The 20,276-nt window shown below is 47.8% G+C and overlaps 6 protein-coding genes across 6 annotated transcripts, besides 32 other annotated features; 2 read left to right on the forward strand and 4 right to left on the reverse strand.

Moving 5' to 3' along the window:
- Positions 1-46: 46 nt before the first annotated feature.
- Positions 47-74: a microsatellite.
- PVX_089120 (hypothetical protein, conserved) lies at positions 67-4,691 on the reverse strand (the record flags this gene model as incomplete). The annotated part of the gene is made up of 1 exon (XM_001614864.1): positions 67-4,691. The coding sequence occupies exon 1, from the start codon at positions 4,081-4,083 to the stop codon at positions 67-69; it is 4,017 nt and encodes a 1,338-aa protein (XP_001614914.1). The 5' UTR covers positions 4,084-4,691.
- Positions 2,312-2,332: a microsatellite.
- Positions 3,078-3,101: a microsatellite.
- Positions 3,170-3,265: a microsatellite.
- Positions 3,670-3,693: a microsatellite.
- Positions 4,010-4,050: a microsatellite.
- Positions 4,586-4,615: a microsatellite.
- Positions 4,650-4,676: a microsatellite.
- Positions 4,692-4,878: 187 nt separating the features above from the next.
- Positions 4,879-4,905: a microsatellite.
- A 338-nt stretch (positions 4,906-5,243) lies between these two features.
- On the reverse strand, positions 5,244-9,616 carry PVX_089125 (hypothetical protein, conserved; the record flags this gene model as incomplete). Its single annotated transcript, XM_001614865.1, has 15 exons — positions 5,244-5,553; positions 5,751-5,954; positions 6,133-6,317; positions 6,564-6,671; positions 6,861-6,949; positions 7,049-7,083; positions 7,210-7,284; positions 7,402-7,538; positions 7,751-7,817; positions 7,928-7,986; positions 8,131-8,211; positions 8,326-8,474; positions 8,662-8,834; positions 9,009-9,167; positions 9,380-9,616. 15 exons carry the CDS (start codon positions 9,614-9,616, stop codon positions 5,461-5,463), a joined length of 1,851 nt encoding a protein of 616 aa, XP_001614915.1. The 3' UTR covers positions 5,244-5,460.
- Positions 5,812-5,833: a microsatellite.
- Positions 5,961-5,987: a microsatellite.
- Positions 6,387-6,430: a microsatellite.
- Positions 7,111-7,173: a microsatellite.
- Positions 7,174-7,195: a microsatellite.
- Positions 7,179-7,204: a microsatellite.
- Positions 7,441-7,463: a microsatellite.
- Positions 8,020-8,050: a microsatellite.
- Positions 8,196-8,255: a microsatellite.
- Positions 8,871-8,893: a microsatellite.
- Positions 9,617-9,967: 351 nt separating the features above from the next.
- Positions 9,968-9,989: a microsatellite.
- A 583-nt stretch (positions 9,990-10,572) lies between these two features.
- Positions 10,573-12,606, reverse strand: PVX_089130 (hypothetical protein, conserved). Its single transcript, XM_001614866.1, has 5 exons — positions 11,766-12,606; positions 11,386-11,613; positions 11,164-11,209; positions 10,994-11,040; positions 10,573-10,832 (listed from the first exon to the last, which is right to left on the reverse strand). The coding sequence occupies exons 1-5, from the start codon at positions 12,156-12,158 to the stop codon at positions 10,818-10,820; spliced, it is 729 nt and encodes a 242-aa protein (XP_001614916.1). The 5' UTR covers positions 12,159-12,606; the 3' UTR covers positions 10,573-10,817.
- Positions 11,584-11,607: a microsatellite.
- Positions 11,883-11,904: a microsatellite.
- Positions 12,410-12,441: a microsatellite.
- Positions 12,607-13,235: 629 nt separating the features above from the next.
- Positions 13,236-13,259: a microsatellite.
- A 40-nt stretch (positions 13,260-13,299) lies between these two features.
- Positions 13,300-13,337: a microsatellite.
- An 81-nt stretch (positions 13,338-13,418) lies between these two features.
- PVX_089135 (hypothetical protein, conserved) lies at positions 13,419-14,637 on the reverse strand (the record flags this gene model as incomplete). The annotated part of the gene is made up of 2 exons (XM_001614867.1): positions 13,419-14,192; positions 14,290-14,637. 2 exons carry the CDS (start codon positions 14,635-14,637, stop codon positions 13,419-13,421), a joined length of 1,122 nt encoding a protein of 373 aa, XP_001614917.1.
- Positions 13,809-13,838: a microsatellite.
- Positions 14,230-14,258: a microsatellite.
- Positions 14,638-15,622: 985 nt separating the features above from the next.
- Positions 15,623-17,825, forward strand: PVX_089140 (hypothetical protein, conserved; the record flags this gene model as incomplete). Its single annotated transcript, XM_001614868.1, has 1 exon — positions 15,623-17,825. The coding sequence occupies one exon, from the start codon at positions 15,623-15,625 to the stop codon at positions 17,234-17,236; it is 1,614 nt and encodes a 537-aa protein (XP_001614918.1). The 3' UTR covers positions 17,237-17,825.
- Positions 17,346-17,380: a microsatellite.
- Positions 17,826-18,689: 864 nt separating the features above from the next.
- Positions 18,690-20,243, forward strand: PVX_089145 (GTP-binding protein, putative; the record flags this gene model as incomplete). The annotated part of the gene is made up of 1 exon (XM_001614869.1): positions 18,690-20,243. The coding sequence occupies one exon, from the start codon at positions 18,690-18,692 to the stop codon at positions 20,241-20,243; it is 1,554 nt and encodes a 517-aa protein (XP_001614919.1).
- Positions 19,651-19,676: a microsatellite.
- Positions 19,850-19,876: a microsatellite.
- Positions 19,967-20,008: a microsatellite.
- Positions 20,009-20,038: a microsatellite.
- Positions 20,244-20,276: the final 33 nt, after the last annotated feature.

The raw sequence follows: 20,276 nt of genomic DNA on the forward strand, positions 1-20,276 counted from the left end.
ACGTTTTCCCCCTTCCTCGACATTATCAGCTTGGCCTTTTTTCTTCTTTTTTTTTGAGCCCCCCCCTCAGAGGGAATACAAAAAGTAGTAACACGAATTGTAGAGAAGCAAACCATCGTCCCTCCTCCTCCGACAGGACGCCTTTTTGTTCCTCTTTTTTTCAAATTTACGTAAAATTTTGCAGAGCATTTTATTTACGGCAATGTTTGCATGCAACTCATTTGTGTGCATCATATTCTGCAGCAGTGTTTTGTTTAGCGAAATCCTTTTTTTTACAAACGCTGTGAGGAATCCCTTTTTATTCCCACCAGCGGTGATCATGTTTGCTTTTGAAGTTAAATCGTCTCGATCGTCCAGATCGTCCAGATCGTCCACATCGTCCACATCTTCCCGATCGTCCCCGCCGTTGTAGTGACCCACGTACGTGTCATCCTTGGCACTTTGCTTTTGCCTGGCATAATAATCATAAATTTTCTTAACATGCTTTAGGTAATTTTTCCTTTTTGCTAACTTTTGCGCATCGTGTTGGTGCTCGTACGCTCGAACGGCGCCAACGTCGAGGAGCGCTTGCCCCTTCTTCGCCTTTTTCCTGCGTTCCTTTTTAAGTCTGTTTTTTTTTATTTTCTTTCTTCTAACTTTGGCCGATTTGTCGCCTCGGTGGGTGCACTTTTGAAGTGCTTCGTCCCTTCTCTGGAGCGCTTCTCCCTTTTTCTGGAGCGCTTCTCCCCTTCTCCGGAGCGCTCCCCCTCGTCGTTGTGCATACTTCGCCCCTCCTCCGGAGTGCTTCTTTTTGGAGTACCCCCTCAACCGCTTCGAACCCCGCTTGCGGCGCGGCGCAGCAGCAATCAAAGCGGCGGAGCCCCGACCCAGGACAGTCATAATAGACAGCAGCAGCGGCAAATGGTAATCGGCATACTGAATGATAAAGTGCATTAAGTAGTTTAAGTAGCTGCATGTAGTGGCATTACCCAGCACAAGGATGTTGTCCATGTGCTTGAAAATCCTATATAGGGACCCCTGTATGAGGGTGTAAATGTGAAAGAAGAAGAAGTTAAACAGCTCGTTCAGCTCGTTCAGCTCGGTTTCCTCCGGCGAAACTGACAACCCGCAGTACACATTCTGATGGTAAAAGTATTTCTTAAAAAACATTCCCAAAAAATTGGGCGTGTAGGCTAAAAAGAATTTCAAGTGGATATTTAGAGGCATTAAATAAATCAAATAGTAAGACACATATATATGCATGTACGTACACTTCCTATGCGTCAGTAATTTACTTAAAATATAAATTAAATAGTAGTCTATATTAATAATTTCGTTGTTATTTTGCTTCCTCAAAACGGAACAGAAGCTTATCATTATATCACATGCCTTTCTTTTTACTAACAAAATGAGATAAATATTTTTTAATTTCAAATCATGTTCATATAGAATCACATGGATTAGCATCTTCAGTATTTGCAGGCAGTAAAAATGAGTGTCTATACTTCTATTTCTTATTATACCATCCACTAAGATTAACAGCATCAGCGACGCATACATGTTGTTGAACGCCAAGTTGTGGTCCAATTCGTTGAAGAGGAAGAAGAAGATGTTGGCCAATATTTTGTTAATCTCCTTCGACGTGGTAAATATGTGCAAAATGTTATTGTAATCAAAGAAATTCACCCGGTAGTTTATTATATCCTTTATGATTTCTAAGAGGTACTTGGACAGAATGGCGTACTCCTTGTTTATGGGGTAAAACTTCGGCAGCAGGAAAATGTTCCCCCGCTGGCGATCGAGGCGGTGATCCAAGCGGCGATCCAAGTGACCATCTCCGGGCCTGTCGCCGCCCCCCCCTCCTCTCGCATACCCCCGGAAGCTGTGGAAATCGCGTCCCCTCCGGTCCACCCTGTACAACATCTCGTAGCACTGGTAGTCAAAATGCACCGGGGCGCTCTTCCTCCGTTCATTGCTCCCCTCTGCGCCACAAGCGTAGTAGTAATCCCCCCCGATGCTGGAACTTTGCCCGCTCCTTTTCTTCATCTTCTTCCTCTTCTTACAACGGTTTTGTATAAACAACCAAAAAATGGTCATGTTGGCCTCCACGGGGAGCACATTCTGCATATCGCTCAGCAAAAAATTTAAAATATTTTTCTTTTTTTTTTTATTTTTTTGCAAATACAAGTTGTAGTGCAGCAGGTTGTTGTCTTCCTCACCGCTCCGGGTCCCCACCCCATCTGTGCTGCTGTCCTTTCCGACGCGCTCACGGTGGGGGCCTTCCTGCGGGCAGCTCCTATCCTTCCCAACATCGTCACTCCCTAATTTGCCACTCTCTACACCGCCATTACCTTCATCGCGCTTCTGCTCATCCATAAGAGCTTCCCCCTCGGGGGGACCTCCCTGTACCGCTTTCAGTGGGTCCTCGTTACCGATCGCTTCGCTTTCCACGTCCTTCGCGATTTCTGCCAGCAGGTCACTCCCACTGTGGTCGTGACCACTGCCCTGGTTACCATCCTGATGGGCGGCACTACTCTGGGAATCATCGGCCGCTAACCCTTTCTGTTCATCCTGCCCGTCGTTCACGCTCAGGGCCCTCTGAGTGCTTCCACTTTCGGCAGCCCCTTTGGCAGAGTTCCTCTCCGCCTCCTCATTTTCGCAGGGATTGCCTCCCTCCCCTTCGACGGAGGCATTCACCTCGGGGTTGTCCTTGCTCGACGGGTCATCGGGGAGGCTAAAGCATTCCTTTGCAGCGCTTTCTGAAGCGTCTCCTGCAACGTCCCCTGCAACATCCCCTGCAGCGTCTCCCCGCTGCTGCTCCTCCTTTTCATTTTCCCTGTGGGCACCCAGCAAATCGTTTACCTCGCTGTGAAGCGGTTCTTCCATGTCCCCACTGGAACATTTTGCCTTCGCCCTATCGTCACTTTCGTGGCTTCCATCCTGAATGACACCCTGAGTGCCCACCTCGCCGCTGTCCCCCCCGCCGGGGCTCCTTTTCTGCTTCCCTTTTCCCCCGTCGGGGAATTCCCTATAACAGTTGGTTCTCCTATTTTGCTGCGTTTGAAACTCCTTAAATATTTTGGCGGCACTGAGGTTGAAGTTATTCCGCCTCTTCCTCTTCCTGCCTTTCTGAAGGTATCCTTTTTTCCTTTTTTTTTTTTTCATTTTATTTCTCACATTCTTAAAGCCTTTCTTACACACCAGCCTCCACCTGACTCTCCCATTTTTCATCCCCTCCTGTTGGGAATACACATCTGGGTGCAAGCTAACCTGATACCTCTGTGGAACAGTTACATTTAAATAATGACATGAGTTGGTAAAATCGTTTAGATTTAAAAATTTGTTTATGCAGTATCTTTTTCTCTTTTGGTAAAATTTATTGGCTTCTTCAATTATCTGCCTCACACGAAGTTCAATTATGTTTGAAATTTGGAGAAAGCTGGAGTCGCTTTCGAATGTGATTTGATGGTTTATAATTTTGTTCAGCTGCCCCACCTTTTTAATGAAATCTTTGCTGATGAAGCAGCCGCTATGATCTTGTGGGGCGCTTTTCTCTGTCTGCTTTTTGCTTCGACCTTCTATTGGCCCTTCACTTGGCGCAATATTCCCATCATTATCTCCTCCGTTTTGCCCTTCGCTTTTCCCTCCTCTTTTCTCTTCACTTTTCTTTTTCTTCGTCGGGGCGCCTTCCCGCTCGTCGTTCTCCACCAGGGAGCTCAGCCCCCCCGAGACTCGCGTGCGCCTGTGCCGTTTTACTCGCTCATTGTTCACTTCGCTGGAGGAGTCAAACTCTTCCTCATACGCCTCTTCTTCCTCCTCCTCCTCGTCGTCATCCTCTTCATCGTCGTCTTCCTCGTCATCCTCTTCACCGTCGTCGTCCTCGTCGTCCTCCTCTTCATCCTCGTCATCCTCCTCATCATCGTCGTCTTCCTCCTCGTCGAAATTGCTCCGATCGCCCCCATCGCTGACGTCGTCGTCCTCCCCTTGGTCGTGGAACAGATTGGCAATTCCAATGAGATCCTCGTCGATCTCCTCCCCCCTGAGGGATGTTTTCTTCCTTTTCTTTTTACTCCCCTCTTTTTTTATATCATTTTCAAACGGCATATTGCTAACAGGGTTGGCGAACGTCCTCACTAAGCATAGCCTACCCACGGGTGAGGGAAATCACAAATTGGAGGGGGGGATTTTACCAACTGGGGGGGCGCGCGCGGGGACAGCACGTCGCCAAGCATCACACAAAAAAAAAGAAGCAAAGAGGAAGCGGCAAAGGGGAAAGCGGTAAAGAAGAAGGCGCCAAAGAAACGCTCACTTAACACTCCGTCCGTAAGCGCAGAATGAACTTTGCCAACCTTGCCGTGTACAATAATATACACATAAACGGGAAGGCATAAAAATGCATTCGCATTTGTTTATGCATTTGCATTTGCCTCCGTTCAATTCGTACGTACGGCGTACTTTTTACATTCCTGCTGTTCAGCGGCTTTCACAAAAAAAAAAACACGAGCGGCAAGTTTGTAAGTAAATCACCTTTTCCTATAGTGTTATTTTTCTTCTCATGGTGCCTTTTTTTTTTTTTTTTTTCCCTTTCCAGTTCGCCGCCATTTTGGGACTCCTCTCTGCGAACAGCTTTGCCCATTTTTTTTGGAGAAAAATTAAAAAAAGGAAATCAAAAAAGAGGGAATACAAAAAAAAGGGAAATTAATGAATGTGATAAAAATGACCCCCTTCCGCGTTCCGCGTGTATCACAAGATATATACTTTTAAATGTTTCCCTTCAGGACCGCTTCCCCCCTGCGCGCAATTGCGTCGTATGCGTATCCGCTGTGAGATAACGCGACGCGGGTTTGTGAGGCGAAGTTGCTAGGCGAAATAACAACACCATCCGTTGCGCATCCCCAACATGTAGTAACAGCGGCATCGCCATTTTGAAGTTCCCCTCACAGACGTTCGCAGTACACGTCTGCTAATGAACCGCCAAACTGGTACACTCCCCCTACGCTGACCAATTTTAACCATTTCGAAAAGGAAAAAAAAAAAAAAAAAAAAAAAGCTGCTCTAACATGCGCAGAACATGCGAGACAATTCTTCCCCATTGATGTGTCCCCCGTTGCGTTTCTCCGTAACCTTCATTTTTAATTGGTCACCTTTTAATTTCCATTTTGTCACCCTGAGGGGAGCGTTAGTGTGAGGTTGTTGGCGCGATGCATGGGAAGCTCCCCCGTAGGAGCTTGCACACTGCGCACGGAGCTGCGAAAAGGACAAGCGTCTACACAACGAAGGTTTTAATTTTTAAAAAGTCTGTTCAGCCAAGTGAACATGGTTCAAAATCGTTGGGTGTAGAGGGGAGAGTACACCAGGCGGGTGCCCCTCCGCGGGGGGAAACATACACAAGAGCTAATTAGCACAGGCTGCACAAACAAACGTTCGCCATAGGCACATACGGAGTCACTTGCACAAGCAGAACCCCGCGCGGCCTTTCCTTCAGTCGCTTAACTCCCCCAGGGGCCTCAACGTCTTGATAACCCGGACCTTTCTCCGCAGCCAGTACTTCCCGAACTCCCATTTGGGTTCCTCCTGCAGGAAGGTTTTGGAAGGAATTTCAAAAAAGGAGGGTGAAGGGATGGGGGGCATGCAAATTTGATGCGCGAAGAATAGGTCTCATATGGAGAAGGGGTCTGTAGTGGTGTCCCCCTTTTCACAGACGAGCTTATCCCCAAATGGTCGCCTCACTATTGCCATTTACGCAAAAAAAAGGGGGCTACTTTTTTTACCTCTAAATTGGAGTCCGTGGTGGGTTTTCCTTGTTCCTTCTCATCTGGGTGGATTAAAAGGGTGCGCTCATGTAGGCGTGATGGGGGGTTTGCACGTAAGCGTGGTGGGGTGCTTCCACATTGCCGCGATTTAACGGTCATGGACATCTTGTAGTCGTAAGATGTCAGCCGGAGAAAGTAAGGCACTCGTCGCATTTGGTCTCCCTGAAAGGGGAAACGACACAGGGGGGAATATAGGCAGGTTAGAGGTATGCTCAGGTGGGAGAGGCAAAAAAAAAGGAGGCGCCACCGTCCATGTGTATGCATAGATGCATGTGCTGAAGGAACCTTCTCCTTCTCCTCCTTCTTTTTCTTCTCCCCCTCCTCCACACAGCTTAACTACCTCGAACAGGGACGCCAATTGCCCCTCCCGGCTGCACAGCTTCTTCAAAAAGGAACAAACGTACAGTGGGTACCTGCCCCTTTCGTATTTCTCATTTCTGATCTGGTCAGCGAAAAAGTAAAACTTCCACTCCAATCTGGGAACGTGTCCCCACCACAGGATGGGACCTATCTCGTTTAAGTCGCCTAAAAGGGGAAAAAAAAGAAAAAAAAAAGGAGAAAAAAAAAGGAGAAAAAAAAAAGGAGAAAAAAACAAAAAATTAACAACACATGCATGCCATGAGTAAAAATCGTAGAGACGCCTGCACAACCGGTACAGAGAAAATAGGAGGGATGCTCCGCGAGATGTACCCCCTACGATTGCTCAATTACAACATTCAAGTGGCACTCCCCGAGTAGGGCTCGTTCGTTCGTTGTAACCCTCTCCCTTACCTGCCTTATAACCAAAATTAAGGGACTTCCACTGGAATTTTTTCCCAATTTTGTGCAGCTCCTCTATGATTATTTCTTCCCTATGTGTGCGCGTGTAGGTTAGCATGGCTGTTCGTGGAGGAGCCAAAGGGGAAAGGAAAGCGCGACGGTGGGAACATGTAGAGAGGGTTGCACATAAGTCTGTATGCACACGCGCGAAGGGGAGGGGCCTGAAAAAACGCCCCACATGGCCACATGATGTGGAAAAGCTCAGACATGGGGGATTTCCCCATGTGCACTCGCCACCCTCCCAAGTACCATACGAATTGCAAATGTTTAGGGGGAAGAGCTCATAAAAAATGTGGTAGCAAAGGTGGAAGCACTTTAAATCGTCAACGTTCCACTGTCTGCAGGGAAGAAGGGTAGGGAAAAAAAAAAACAGGAAATGTTATCCATGCATGTGCAAAAATCCAGTGGTCATTTTTTCTTTCTCTTTTTATGAATACTCGACGAAGGGGACGAGGTTTATAAGGACGATTAGCTAAAAGAAAAAAGGGGGGCGCAAAGGGATACAGGCAAGTGGGTGCGTAAAATGTATGCGCATGTGGGAGCGATGGGGAAGGCAGAAAAACGTCACTGAGAACGTCTCTTCGCAACGAAGCATTACGGCGTAGAAGAGGAGAATGACGAGGTTGACGCAACCGACGAGCAGAAAGGTCACGGTGTTGGGGGGCGCGCCGTTCTGCAAGGGGGAAAGGGAAACCAAACAAGTGGGTAAGCACACCCGGTAGGTACCAATACAGTGCGCCACACATCACGCACTGTGCGCTGCTCCGCCGCGACGACGCAACCAAGTTACCTCGTGCAGAACAGGGATCTCCCCCGGGTGGAAAAACAAATTTAAAATCGAATCGTCAAGGGAGGACAAAAATAAAATTAGACACAAGTACGAAAAAAAAATGTAATTGCAGATGATGTAGCAGGTTATGTGGATGGCTGCAAAAAAGGAGGGGGAGGATGGGGGTGAAATGAAAGATGTGGACGCGACAAGTGGAGTTGTTCGCTACACCGTTGGGGCGTCTGGCACGCACATCGCTAAGCTGTGCAAATGGTTCGACACTCAGCCATGCTCATAACCACATATGCCTCCTGCACACAATAATGGTAACTCCTTTTTTTTTTTGTGTTATCTTTCCACTTGCACTCACTCACAAAGAGAGTAAAAAAAATTAGCCTTAAAATTGAGGAGCAGAATATGAGCCAGGAGAGTAAGAGCTAAAAAAGGGAAAAAAAAAAATTAAAATGATACCAACAAAGGCAACAGTGGCGATACAGGCAATAATGGCCATGCCACTGTGCCCCAACCGAGATGTCTCCCTCCTCACCTCCGATGTTAAGACCAGGAAACAGATTATCTTTTTGTTAAATGTGCAGTTGGCAATATCTGCAGTGAAAGGGGGGAAGCAATGCGCGCGCTTTCGCATGTCTTGATGAGCAATTCGGTTAAGCAGTGGAGTGGCTACCTACGCGTGCCCCCCATATGTGCGCTTGTACGTGTGCGATATTTGCACCGCTTTGTTAGAATTACGCGATAGTATCGAGGGGGCTGGTTGACAGAAAAATAAGTTTTGGCAGGCCTCCAGGTGCAGCCACTGGGGGCTGTTGTAAACTGGGGAGAAAAAAAACAAAAAAAACATATACATATGTGTACATATACATATATATATACGCAAGTAGAATAACGCCCCAGTGCTGCCCTCCCAACTGGCGCACTCTTCATTACCAAGCTTGTGCACAGCCGAACCGAACAAAATTTTAAACGCCACTAGCCGCAGGGCGCATATCACCAGCGTGTTGGAGTGCCTCAAATGGTGGCTATCGGACAGGCATAGAAATATTAGGAGAAACCCCAATTCGTTCATGAGTAAATCGCTGCAGGGGGGTGGAAATGGAAGAAGTTAGCGAGAGGGGGGACACACATGTGGGTACATAACTAGGCATATACACTGTGCCCAAGTAGACACCACACTGTGGGAGTAATAAATAACAACAGCTTCTTCTTATTCCCCTCTTTATAGAAGCTGTTGTGTTCGTTTTTCCCCCTCTTTTTGTGGAGTACCACTGGAAAACCATGAAATCCCGCATCCCAATTTTGAAGCACAAGTGCAGAATGAACAGGGACACAAAAAAAAAAGAAGAAAAGGTTATCCGGACGAAGTCGTTTTGGACATTCTCTTGAATTAAGAAGTTGGCAATCGATAGGAACACCCCGACTTTGCAAAACGTCTTCACCTGGGACGGGCGGAAATGTTGAGGTTTAGGTTTAGGCATAGGTTTAGGGTTAGGGTTTAAAATTTATGTTTAGACCTATAGTTGTATGTCGCATGTTTTTGCGTGATTGAGAGGCATTTTATAAGCTCATGTTCATATAGACGCTTGCTTGGCTGGCCGCTTGACCGCGCTTACCTTTATCCGCCGCCTGATGACGAACTTCCAAAACTGGTACACACAGCGGACCACATGGTGCACGAGGAAAAGGTCAATGCTTCGGAGTTTTTTCTTCAACTCCCTGAGAAATTTGTCTACAGGTAGAATGCCACCCTGAAGACCTATCAGCAATTCGACCTGCAGGGAGGCGGATAAAAAAAAGTCGCTTTTGTTGTTGGAGCATTTTGGGTCATAAGGCGAAGTAGCGCCCCTTCCAACAGGTCGTCTTTTTTTTTTCTCTTTTTTCAGGGGGACGCTTCTCACTGGAGGGTGAACCCAACATGGTGGTGTTCGTGGTCGTGGTGGTGGGTTACCCTCATTCATCATCAGATGCAGAACGCCCCACTCACCTGGCTGTGCAACGAGAAAAAGGATACCAAGTAGAGGAGGTTCGAGTAGGTCAAAATGAAGCGCGACGTTCGTAGGTGCAAATACTTATCCAAACTATTTACGGTGGATAAAAAAAAGATGTAAAAAATAAAGCAGGTTATAAGGACGCAGTTTTTTTTCTTTAGCTTAAACGTGTCCGAATTATTCTTTTTGATATTCTTGTGGTGTATGCTACTGCGATTGTAAGGGGCATCCATTATTTTTGGTACACGCGTCGCGCGACCTGTTCATCCTAGCTGGGCGCAGCTGCAGGTGCGCGCGCCTGTGCATGAGTGAGTCGTGTGGGTGTACGTGTGGGAGTATGTATGAGGACAAGTATGCGCGTACGTGTGGCCTCTTCTCCGCGCGCCGTTCGCACATCTCTCCTTTGCCTGATTTGGCTCTCTCCTCTTTTCCGCTTTTTTTTTCCTTTGCTGGTCATTTCGGACGCGCGCCGCCCTTGCGCATTGTCAGTTTTAAGGCCCAGATTGCACCTCAGCTGTGCCTCAGTTTTGCCCCAATTGTGATCGAGGGTTACTCATTTGTGTGCAATTTTTTTTTTTTTTTTAATTTAGTTAAAGCAAACAAATCTGTCAAGTTCGCTACGGGGCGGATTCCCTTTAACGTTTAAAAGGACCCTCCCGGGATGGGGTGTATACAAACTTGTCACTCATTTCATGTGTACAAAAAAATAAAAAAAAAAAAAAAGAAAAAACAGGAAAATTCAAAGCGTATCAAGTGACGCACAGATATACCTCCCTTTTTTACGCGCGCTACATATCGACATATAAATGTGCCCTCATCAAAACGTGTATAATGAACGGTCGCGTGGATCTATGCAAAGGCACTTGGCGAAAGGGGGAAACGTAAGTATCTCGAGGCACACAAAATGGTACCCATTTCGTATCTACGGTAGATTAAAAAAATGAGAAAAATAAGGTGAGCAATTAATTAGGGGTGTGCCGCGAAAACCCAACTGGCAGGAGAGCGAACCGCAAAAAGAGGCACCCAACTGAAATGAGCTAAAAATGCGATAATGCAGTGTGACGAGGCGAGATGCGAACTGGACACATACCCCACGTGCAACGGCATGCCTAACGAATGACGTGTGTACCAACCACGGGGAAGACCCTCTTTGTCATTCCAAAAATTCCCAGACGTGTTTCTCATCACCCCGGTTGCTCACTTCTCTCTCTGCTCCGTTCAAATGATCAAATGCCGCTTTTCTTCTTTTACAAAAGGGGACAAAAAAAAAAAAAAAATAAATAAATTGCTCCATCGACTTGTGGGCAGCGGGCTTTACAGGCTAATTAAAATTATTCATGGTGATGTGAAGCGGCAAAAATGGAGAAGACGATTGGGTCGTTTTAAAAGCTGATCGGGTGATGGTTCGGACGGGTGGGGGGAAGCGCTTCTACTTCAGTTAGGTTCATTCTGCAGAGAGGGGCGGTAGGGGCGATAATATCGACGTAACAATGATGGTACTTCCTGGGCCCAATTTACAGTTAAACAAAAACGTTCGGAGGCGCAAATGGGGGGTGCGCTAATCCCCTGGCCCCCTTGCGACACGTTTGTCACGCGTCATTCTGTCTTACGTCCAAATTGAGCTTCACATTTTCGCCGGGCTGGAATGCTGGCAGGCCTGAGAACAGAATGGAGAGGGGGAAGCACATTGACATGGGTACATACGCAATGGGATTTTTTTCTACGGGGATAACCCTCTGCACATGAACGCGACGCGAAGCAGCTGTGAAGGGGTCGGCACCTTTGTAGGGGCAAGAGGCGCATCGGAAGGCGTCTCCCAGGTAGCACTGCGAAAGGGGGGGAAACAGGGCATTCACGTGAGGTGGCATCATACGCGGTAGCATCACACACGGTAGTATTCGCATGAGGTGGCATTCACATGGGGCATAATCCACCGAGAGTGCTCCTTAAAAGCACATAAGGGAACCCCCGCGGGGGGAAGACGCATCCATGGCCTCCTTACATTTCCACAGGAAGAAACGGCGTTCTCCGTAAGATACTGCACTTCCTTTTCATTTATGGCAACTGTGTCTAGTTTAACTCCGTTTGCTTTTTTCCCGCAAGTGCAGTTAGCGCACACCCTGTTGACGACCTTCTTGTTGTCCTCCGCATTTTCGTGCGCCTCTCCGTCACTTGAATGTTCATCATTATCGTCTTCGTTGGATAGAAAATCCGGGTTTTCTGCTGTCACCTGCGGAAAGGGTAAAGGAGTTTCCATCAGGGGGGTAGTAGTGGTAGCATCATTTATGGGTGGCCACATCATGCAGTTACGAAATAGACCCGTTTGATTTGATAATTGCTTCGCCATCTGCAGGGCTACTCCCACGCAATGGTATAACTCACATTTATGATGATCCCATTTTCCGCCATGTTCGTTTCGTTGGAAATGTTGATGAAGCCGCTGTAGAGGCACTCCTTCTTTAGCCTCTTCGCAATTTCATCATGCCTTTGGCTGTCCCCACCCGCCGTGTTGCTTATGTAAAGAACCAGTTTGAGCACCCCACTCTTGTTCAGGCACCTCTGAACCTTGTGCAAAATGTTATCGTCTAGATCCCATAGGAAGTCAAACTCTCTGTAGGTGTACAGGAATACGTTGTTATACGTTTTGTAAATTTTGTTCCTCTTGAAACTTGACACGCTTACCGTTGGGACAAGCATCTCCGCGTATTTCTTCCTCAGCAGCTCGCACGGCGCGTCGTCATTCAGGATGACCAGCGTATCTGCGAAGTTCATCATTTTGGGGGCAATCCGGGGTGCGACGTTTTCTCGTTGCGATGTTTTCTCCTGTGTTTCGTTTTATCGCTGCGTTGTTTTCTCTTGTGTTTCGTTTTATCGCCGCTTCGCTTTCGCCTGTGCTTCGTTTTATCGCCGCTTCGCTTTCTCCTGCGTTTCGTTTTCTTCCCCTTTTATCTTTTTTTTTTCCTCTTCACCTTACTGTTGTGTAAACCCGCACGTTGACATACGCGCAGAGAGATTTACGCTCAAGGGGGGGATCCCCTCACATACCACTTCGTGATTTCGTGATTTTTGTTGGACGATTCGTCCCAGCGAAACGGTCACTTTGTTTTTTGGGGAAGGGGGGAAGTAGTACACGCGCCATGCGTTTTGATAAATGTTTCCGCGCGGCGCTATTTGGGTTCGCTTTAATTTGCCCTTTTAATATGCCTTTTTAGTATGCCTTTTTAATATGCCCTTTTAATTTGCTTTATTTTTTTTTATTATTTTTTTTGCGCCACAGGTCTCCACCGAGCGATATGCCCCCCCCACAAGTGAGAAAAATCAGCCGCTTTTATGACCGTTTTGCGAAATGCATGGCCCATTTGGATGCTCGAGAGATAGGTTTGTCGTCTTTTCAAAAGTTCAATTTTTTCCCCCCCCACCTCTCATGTTTATGGGCATTTGTGCTACATTCGCAAATGTGAAGTAAGCGGAGAGTGGGGGATTACAAAAAAAAAAAAATAAATAAAAAAGAGGGAACTTCCTTACCCCCCCCTTCCATTTTTGCCTTGTTTCCCTCTTCCCCATCTTCTACGAACAAAATGCTCTCCGTCTGGTAACGAAGCGGCGCTTTGTTTGTGTCCATCCATTTTGCATGTTAAATGAACACACAGAGGGGGAAGGATATGTGGACGGCCTTCAAGGCGCACTTGGCGAAATGAGGTAAGGCGCGCCATGCACTGCGGTCAGTCAGACGGTGTGAAAAAAGTGTTCATCAAAATTGTAACAAATAGGAGAGGCACCCTTTGGAAAAGGGGCCAGCCGAATGATTAGCCCAATGGTTAGGCGCGAAGAGGGGAACTGCCAAAATAAAAGGCTGATCATTGGCAAAGTAGACCAAAAAAAAAAAAAAAAAAAAAAAAAAACAAGCAGATAAACGGGAACACGGTGAAGTGTAACCAAATGGGGGCGAAATAAAACGTGTGGGGAAGAAGCCGACTCGGCAATCCTGCAACCAGGCAGCCCTACCAGCAAAGGGAACCCCCTCCCCCCTTCGACCTACTTAAAATTGTAGTACTTTTTCAAAAGCTGAATGTCAAAGTCTTCGTTATCCTCAAACGAGTCGTCCGTTTCGTCGTCCGTTTCGTCGTCGTTGAGCGGGTCCTCCCGTCCGACGTCCGTAAAACTTTGGAGCTCCCCATCGTCCAAGGCACCTTCTTCTTCACCCCCCCCGGTGCCCTGTCCGTATAAGAAAGAGAAACAATCTCTAACACTTTCGGTGCCATCCCTTGGGTAGTGCATCCCATCAACTGAGTTATTATGAAAATCAAACAGTTCATCGTCGTAAGTGCCTTTGTTGCCTCTTTCTGATGGAGCTAAAAGGGGATATTTTAGTCCCTCCGGAAGGTGGGTGCTCTGCGTAACTCCGCCCTCTTCGCCTCCCCCTACTTCTCCAATCGAATCATCCATTTCGTCATTCCCAATCAGCATGTGGTCATATGAAGACCCCTCCTCCAACGCCATCGTGTCAACCATATCTAATAAAGCATCTTCATACTCCTTCTTCAGCATAAGCTTTAAGTCCTCCCTCGTCAATGTTAACACATCCTTTGGGGGCATTAATTTCAGCTTCTCCTTCAGTTTCCTCTTTCTCTCTCTATTGAGCTTTATGGAAGTCTCCCAAGCGAGTCGACACACGTTCATCCAGAGGCTCTTGGACGGTTCGCAGAAAATCATCTCCAGTTCGAGGAACGAGTTGATCATCCTCTCGTTGAGCTTGATGATGGCCGGGTGCATGTAGCTGCGCTTCATTTCTTCGATCACGAGGTAGGCCTGCGCGGGGGGGAGGCGGCGAGAAAGCGGTGAGGAGAGCGTGAGGAGAGCGGGGGGTAGCGGCGAGACAACCGATTCGGCAGCACAGCCCACCTACATGCTCATTCTTCCTCCTATGGTTCAGAACATACGAGTGGAGCAAAATCGAGTAGACAACCTCATCGTACTTGTGCCCCTCATTTAAAAACTGCTGAATGGTATTTTCAAATAGAGTGAAGTTCTGCTCGGTGAGGGCGTTCCACAATTTGAAGTAGTAGACCCTCTTTACTTGATTTTCGTCCTGTCCCTTCTTCAGCTTATTGTTTAGGAAAATCTCCTGCCCACCATACTGGTTAAACACGTAATCTTTTTTCAACACGACGGAATGCTCATTCACTTCGGGGGCCGTCTTCACATGTTTGGTGTAGTAAATGGATGGGTATATCTTCAGGTACCTTCTTATCATTTTGTTAAAGCAGTGGCAAAAAAAAAAGAAAAAAAAAAATTGCCTCTACCTCGAAGGGGAAGTTTTCCCTCTCATGTGAAAAAACCACATGTAACGTTCATCGGGAAGGGAAGCACATTTCTCCTTAAAAGTTTCCAAGTGGTTCGAAGGGAAACACTCTCAATTGACGGGGATTTATATGTGTCACCCTACTGCACAACGTAGTGGTGGGAAGTGTCCCCAGATGGAACCCAACCCCCCCACAATAGGTTTACATGGCCGTCAAAAAATCCCTGACGCGCTGGAGTCCCCTTTTTTGAAGAAGCACGCCATTTCTCAGATGTAGTAAAATTGCCTGGATTGACAAAAAGGGGCACAAATCGAGTAGCCGATTTTTCGACATACAGATTTGTAGCGGCGCTGGGTGTGGGGAGGAGAGCCTCCACGCTGTTATGCAATTGTGCTATAAAAAAAGTGGCACCTTTGTTGCCTCGCCTCTTTCCCACATGGGCAAAAAAAAAAAAAAAAAAATAGCTCACCTTAACATGGTCACCTCGGACTGATCACCTTCGTGAAGGTTTTTCCGAAGAGGAGATAATTTGCCCACTCCGCGCGTTTCTCCATTTGGGCTTTTTTTTTTTTTTTTTCCACACTTTTTTGCGTTATTCTTCTACGCCATTTTGTACGTTATTTTTACGCCTTTCTTTTGCTACTTCTGAATTTTTGCCGAAAGGAAAGCCGCGTGACTATACTCTTGGGTGTACCACCTGAGGTACATGCCCCCGGAGAAGAACCGCGAGGGCCGCGTTGGCCGAGGCGGCGATGGGAAAGGAAGTGTTGGACTTCTAAAATATCGTAACAACTTTTGACCACAGAAGGGGGCGCATGTAACTGTAGGCAGCTGCGCGCCGTCAGACATCGAGCGAATCAGCGAATCACCGCGAACAACCGAGAACCGCCGCTTATAGCCGCTGACCACGCTGACCATTCCCCATCTTCCCCGAAGATGAGCGCACCCAGTAAGCGAGCCAACTCGGCGGGGGGCGCCCCCTCGCAGCCGGTCGGGAAGGACAACTCGGAAGTGAAGAGCAGCGCGGAAGTGAAGAACAGCACAGAGGCGAAAGACGGGAGCAAACCGCTAAACAAGGCAGACGCTAAAGACGGGAGCGCAGCGCTTCACAAAGCGCACCGCCAAAGCAGCAACACGTTCGCAAACATAACCCTGTGCCTGATGGGCATGTCCTCCGTTCTGCTCTACAACTGCGTGTTGAACACCACCCCCCACATCCACGAGCTGCTAAACAGAAACATCGAAGTGTCCTTCACCTTCTTCTTATACTTCTCCGTCCTAGTGTTCATCTCGCTCATCAGTTCTTTATTTATCGAAGTGAAGACGAGGACCTACGATATTTGCTTTGTCATGTCGTTTATCCTTCAGCTTGTTTACCCCCTAGTGGTCAAGTACTACTATGACCGGACCTTTTTATTTTATTTGCTCATCGGATTGATTGGTGCGACGTGCTCCTTGATGAAGACGATGATTTTTGCAATTGCCACCATCGCGTTGAATAGCTCCAAGGTGATTTGTCTGTCGTACGGTTTGACTGGAATTTACTCCCTTTTCATTACCACCACTTTTTTTTATTTTTTAATAAAAATTGACAAAGATGTGCGTAAGCTTATGCAGTCCACTTTTGCCACCTGCGTAATTAATTGCAGCTTCATCTTCGTCTCCTTCGTTTGCTACTCCGTGTTGAAAGGGACTGATGAGTTTAAGCGCAAGTTCAAAATGTACCAGGAGGAAAGGGAGGGGAAACGCGCACGGAGTGGAAGCGGTGCGCTGTTCGACACGGTTGGGGGAACGACCGGGGGGGCCTCTTTCGTGATAGCGGTCGAGGGTTCCACTCGAGAAGGTGGCTACGGTGGGAAGGAAGGCGACAAGGAGAAGCAGCCCCGGAAGGGAGATACGGATAATGCGGATGCGAAGGGTGGGAGAGACCCCATGGAGGTTGCCCCAAAGAGCCGCTTCCCCCCAGGCGCCTCCTCATTCAACGTGAAGACAAACGAAATGATGAAGCAGGCCAGGATCAAGGCATTCCTCTACAAGAAGTCCTTCATTTTCCTATTTTGCACATTTTACAACATTTTTCTGAAGATTGCAGTTTTCCCCGTTGTCTGCCCCGAAATGTGGACGAGAAATGTTGATGAGCGGTACATCCTGATTGGCATGGTGCAGCTGGCTGACTGCGTCAGTAGGATATTCCCAACATTTGCAGAGGCGGTGCCCGTATTTAAAATGTTTCTTCTGCCACAAAGGAAGGTACTCATATACTCCCTCGCGAGGACGTTTCTATCCGTCCTCTGTTTGATAATCCCCCTGACAGATACGGCCCTGTTGCAAAATTTTGTTTTTAAGTGCGTCTTAATTTTTTCTAATATTTACCTTAATGGCTGGTTTGTCGTTTTGTCCTTCATCAACATTTCGGATGTGTTGAAGCCGCTCAACTCGATGAGCAACGTGGCCATGGTCAGCAGCTTCGGCTCCACGCTGCTCCGGGTGGGCTTGCTCACGGGCTACGGCGCCTCGACCCTCTACAAGCGCTACGTCGCGGGGGGGTGAAGTGGAGAAGCGGTGAAGCGGTGAAGTGGTGAAGCGGCAAAGCGGTAAAGCGGCGAAGTGACGAAGTGACGAAGCGCCGGTTTAACAGCACGTTTGGGGAAGCCCATCGGGACTGCTAACCCCCAGTCACTTTATTTCCCCCCCCTGTTCGAGTGTGTGCGCACGTTTACAGGTTGTATGCGCAGACGAATCGAGGCAGAACTCACCGTGGCTCTTTTTTTTTTCTTTTTTTTGCACCCCGCCTAATTTGAATAACCCCTTGTATTATGAACCCCCCAGTTGGGGACCTCCTCCTAAAGTAAATCCTGTGTTAACAGGTGCCGCTGCGACGCTGCGACACTGCGAAAAGGCGCCCGTGCGCTCCTCCCCCCATGGAAGGTTATAATTGGTGAAGTGTGGCATAACAGCGGAGTCTGCCACCTGCATGCGTTTTTTAATTTTTTTTTTAAATGGAACCTAAATAATGAAGCATAAACGAGTTAAACCTGCTTCTTCACCCCGTGGCGTGACTTGGTTAATTTTTTTTTCCTCCTCTTTTAATGTTCAACCCTTCTTAGCGCTTCTCAACCCTTTTAAATAAATTTGACCGTAAAAACCGAACTCGCTCTTCAACCGTTTGCATTCCCCCCTGGAGAAGGGGCATCCCGCAGACTGGCCCATAAAAAACGTACCACTCGCAGCTCACCGAACAGATGACCGCCTGCCCTACTTACGACTGCAAAGCGATTCGCCTACATTATGTTTCACTTCAAATTAGCGACTTATGCTTATAAAAAAACTTCCCTTTTTACGTTTTCCCCAAAGAGAAATCGTCCTTTTTTTGTTAAAACATGAGAAAGTTTCGGCGGTAAGTCTTGGCGCCAAGTCGAAAGGTGCAATTCGTTTTTGCACGCCGAGAGGCGCCACCTTCAGCTCGTTGTGCAGCGGGGGGGAAGCCAGCTCTTCCATTGCGCAGGCGGTGAAGGCGACGCGGCCTGCAAATGAGACGAGCAGTGTCCCCACAGGGGGGAGCACACCAACCCATCGTGGCGAAGGCGGCGCTCGTAGTGACCACCACGACCTCAACGACGATGTGTACGAAAACAACGAGTGTGTTTACATTAAGGGAGAAAGCAAATTCGTCGTGCGCAGGCGAAAGGGGGGAGCTTACGCAGGGGGGTCCTCCAACGGTGATGCGGCGGGGGTGAGTGCCTGCGAGGGTGTCCACCCCGGGGGGAATCAACCTGAGGAGGGCTTCACAGGGGGAGACCCCGTGATGAGCCCCCAATTGAGCAGCGCGCAAGGAACTGAAGATGCTAATTTATGTTTTGCGGAAGAGGGGAGATATTGGGGTTCCCCTTCTAAGGGGGGATCCACATCCACTGGGTGGGCGTTAAGTGAAGCCCCCCCCACAAACTTCCCACACGAACGGGATGAGGGAGTTCCCTGGGAGGCCCCGAAAAACGAAGCGCTGATGAGGATTCTCACCGAACCGACTGACCACCTGATGGTGCGAAACGAAAGACGCTTCTGCGACTTCCTGTGGGTAGTAGCCAAGTCAGGGAAGGGGGGAGAGCCAAACTACAAAAGACGAAGGAGCAGAAAGTTAAAGGGAGAAGGATACGGAGGACACGGAGGCAATGTCATACTGAAAAGTAAAAAAAGCATTTACGATTTAATAAAAATAGAACAAAAGGTGAAAGCAAATGATGGGGAAAATTTTAAAGAAAACAGCCGAGGAAAAGATGGTAGTGACAAAGTTATATTCGTACCAGTGGGAACAATTGTGCGAAAGAGAATTTACTGCAAAAAAAAAAATGAAAATAATAGGAAGGTATATAAGAGCATTTTTTGGTATCAATTTTTAAAAGAAAATGAAGAACTGTTGGTAGCTCGAGGAGGAAAAGGAGGCATATCCTATTCCTTTTTTAAAAAGCATGACTATAGATTGCCTGAGATGGGGGAGAAGATGCTCCTCGAATTGGAGCTCCGACTGCTGAACGATGTAGCCTTCATTGGCATTGAGAACAGCGGGAAGACATCCCTCTGCAGTAGCCTCAGTAGGTACTATGGGAACATTAGTAGCCACATGTTTAGCACCACCATACCGCACGTCTCAAACATTAACTACATCGATGGGGTTGAAATAACCCTGCTGGATACCCCCTTCTTGTTTCATAACGCGCATAGGGATTGCAGCCGGGGAAAGAGAATCCTCAGACATTTATACAGAAGCAAGCTCATCGTTTACGTCATCGACGTTGCGAGCGATCAGCTTGAGAATGTGGACGACACACAGGTGGAGGACTACTACACGGAGAGCCTAAAGGGGGGGCGCGGCCGAACGGGGGGGAGCGGCCGCACGGGGGAGGAGATTCGTGCAGTTGACGCGGCTGTCGCTGTTGACGCGGCTGACGCGATGGACGCGGAAAATTTAACCTCTCCCCCCCACAGGGACACCCACGTGCACACGTCAAACGAAACCCGCGCCAACCCAAAGGACTACCACAACGATACCATCAAGCAAATAAAAATGCTACGAAATGAGCTGTTCCTTTTCAATCCAGATTATTTAAAAAAAAAAGAACTTGTGGTGGCCACCAAGTGCGACATGCTACACAAAAACGCCCTACTCAATTTGGACTCTCTTTATTTCCGCCTGCAAAATTTGTTCCCCCATATAGAAGTTATTGGGACCTCTGCGAAATTCGGCCTAGGCATAAAGCTCCTCAGCAGGAAGATACGGGAGCTTATCTACCCTCAGTACGTCCTAAATAGTTACAAAACGTACGCCAGTAATGTAGAGGACTATATCATTCCTACGCACAGCCACGCCTGGGAGGGACAACGGCGGTTGCAGAATTATGAGCTTCCAGAGAATGTCAAACATATGTACGATCACAACTATAAGGAAAACTTCGACTACTTTTTGAAGAAGCCTTGCGGGGAGAAGCACGACGTGGGTGGTGGCAGCTCTGCAGATGGTAAAAATTTTCTAACGGGGGAGGGTGGAAGGGGCTCTCCCTAGGGGATGGCAGTTCATGTGAAGGGGGAGACCCAC

The sequence above is a fragment of the Plasmodium vivax genome, chromosome 5 (genome assembly GCF_000002415.2).
Source record: "Plasmodium vivax chromosome 5, whole genome shotgun sequence".
Classification (NCBI taxonomy): domain Eukaryota; phylum Apicomplexa; class Aconoidasida; order Haemosporida; family Plasmodiidae; genus Plasmodium; species Plasmodium vivax.

Excerpts from the sequence above, each read along its gene's own strand:
- PVX_089130 (XM_001614866.1), bottom strand. The coding sequence starts at position 12,158 with ATGATGAACTTCGCAGATACGCTGGTCATCCTGAATGACGACGCGCCG. Across the intron at positions 11,210-11,385 it reads CCGTTTCTTCCTGTGGAAAT|TGCTACCTGGGAGACGCCTT; the intron begins GTAAGGAGGCCA and ends CCCCTTTCGCAG. Across the intron at positions 11,041-11,163 it reads CGCCTCTTGCCCCTACAAAG|GCCTGCCAGCATTCCAGCCC; the intron begins GTGCCGACCCCT and ends TTCTGTTCTCAG.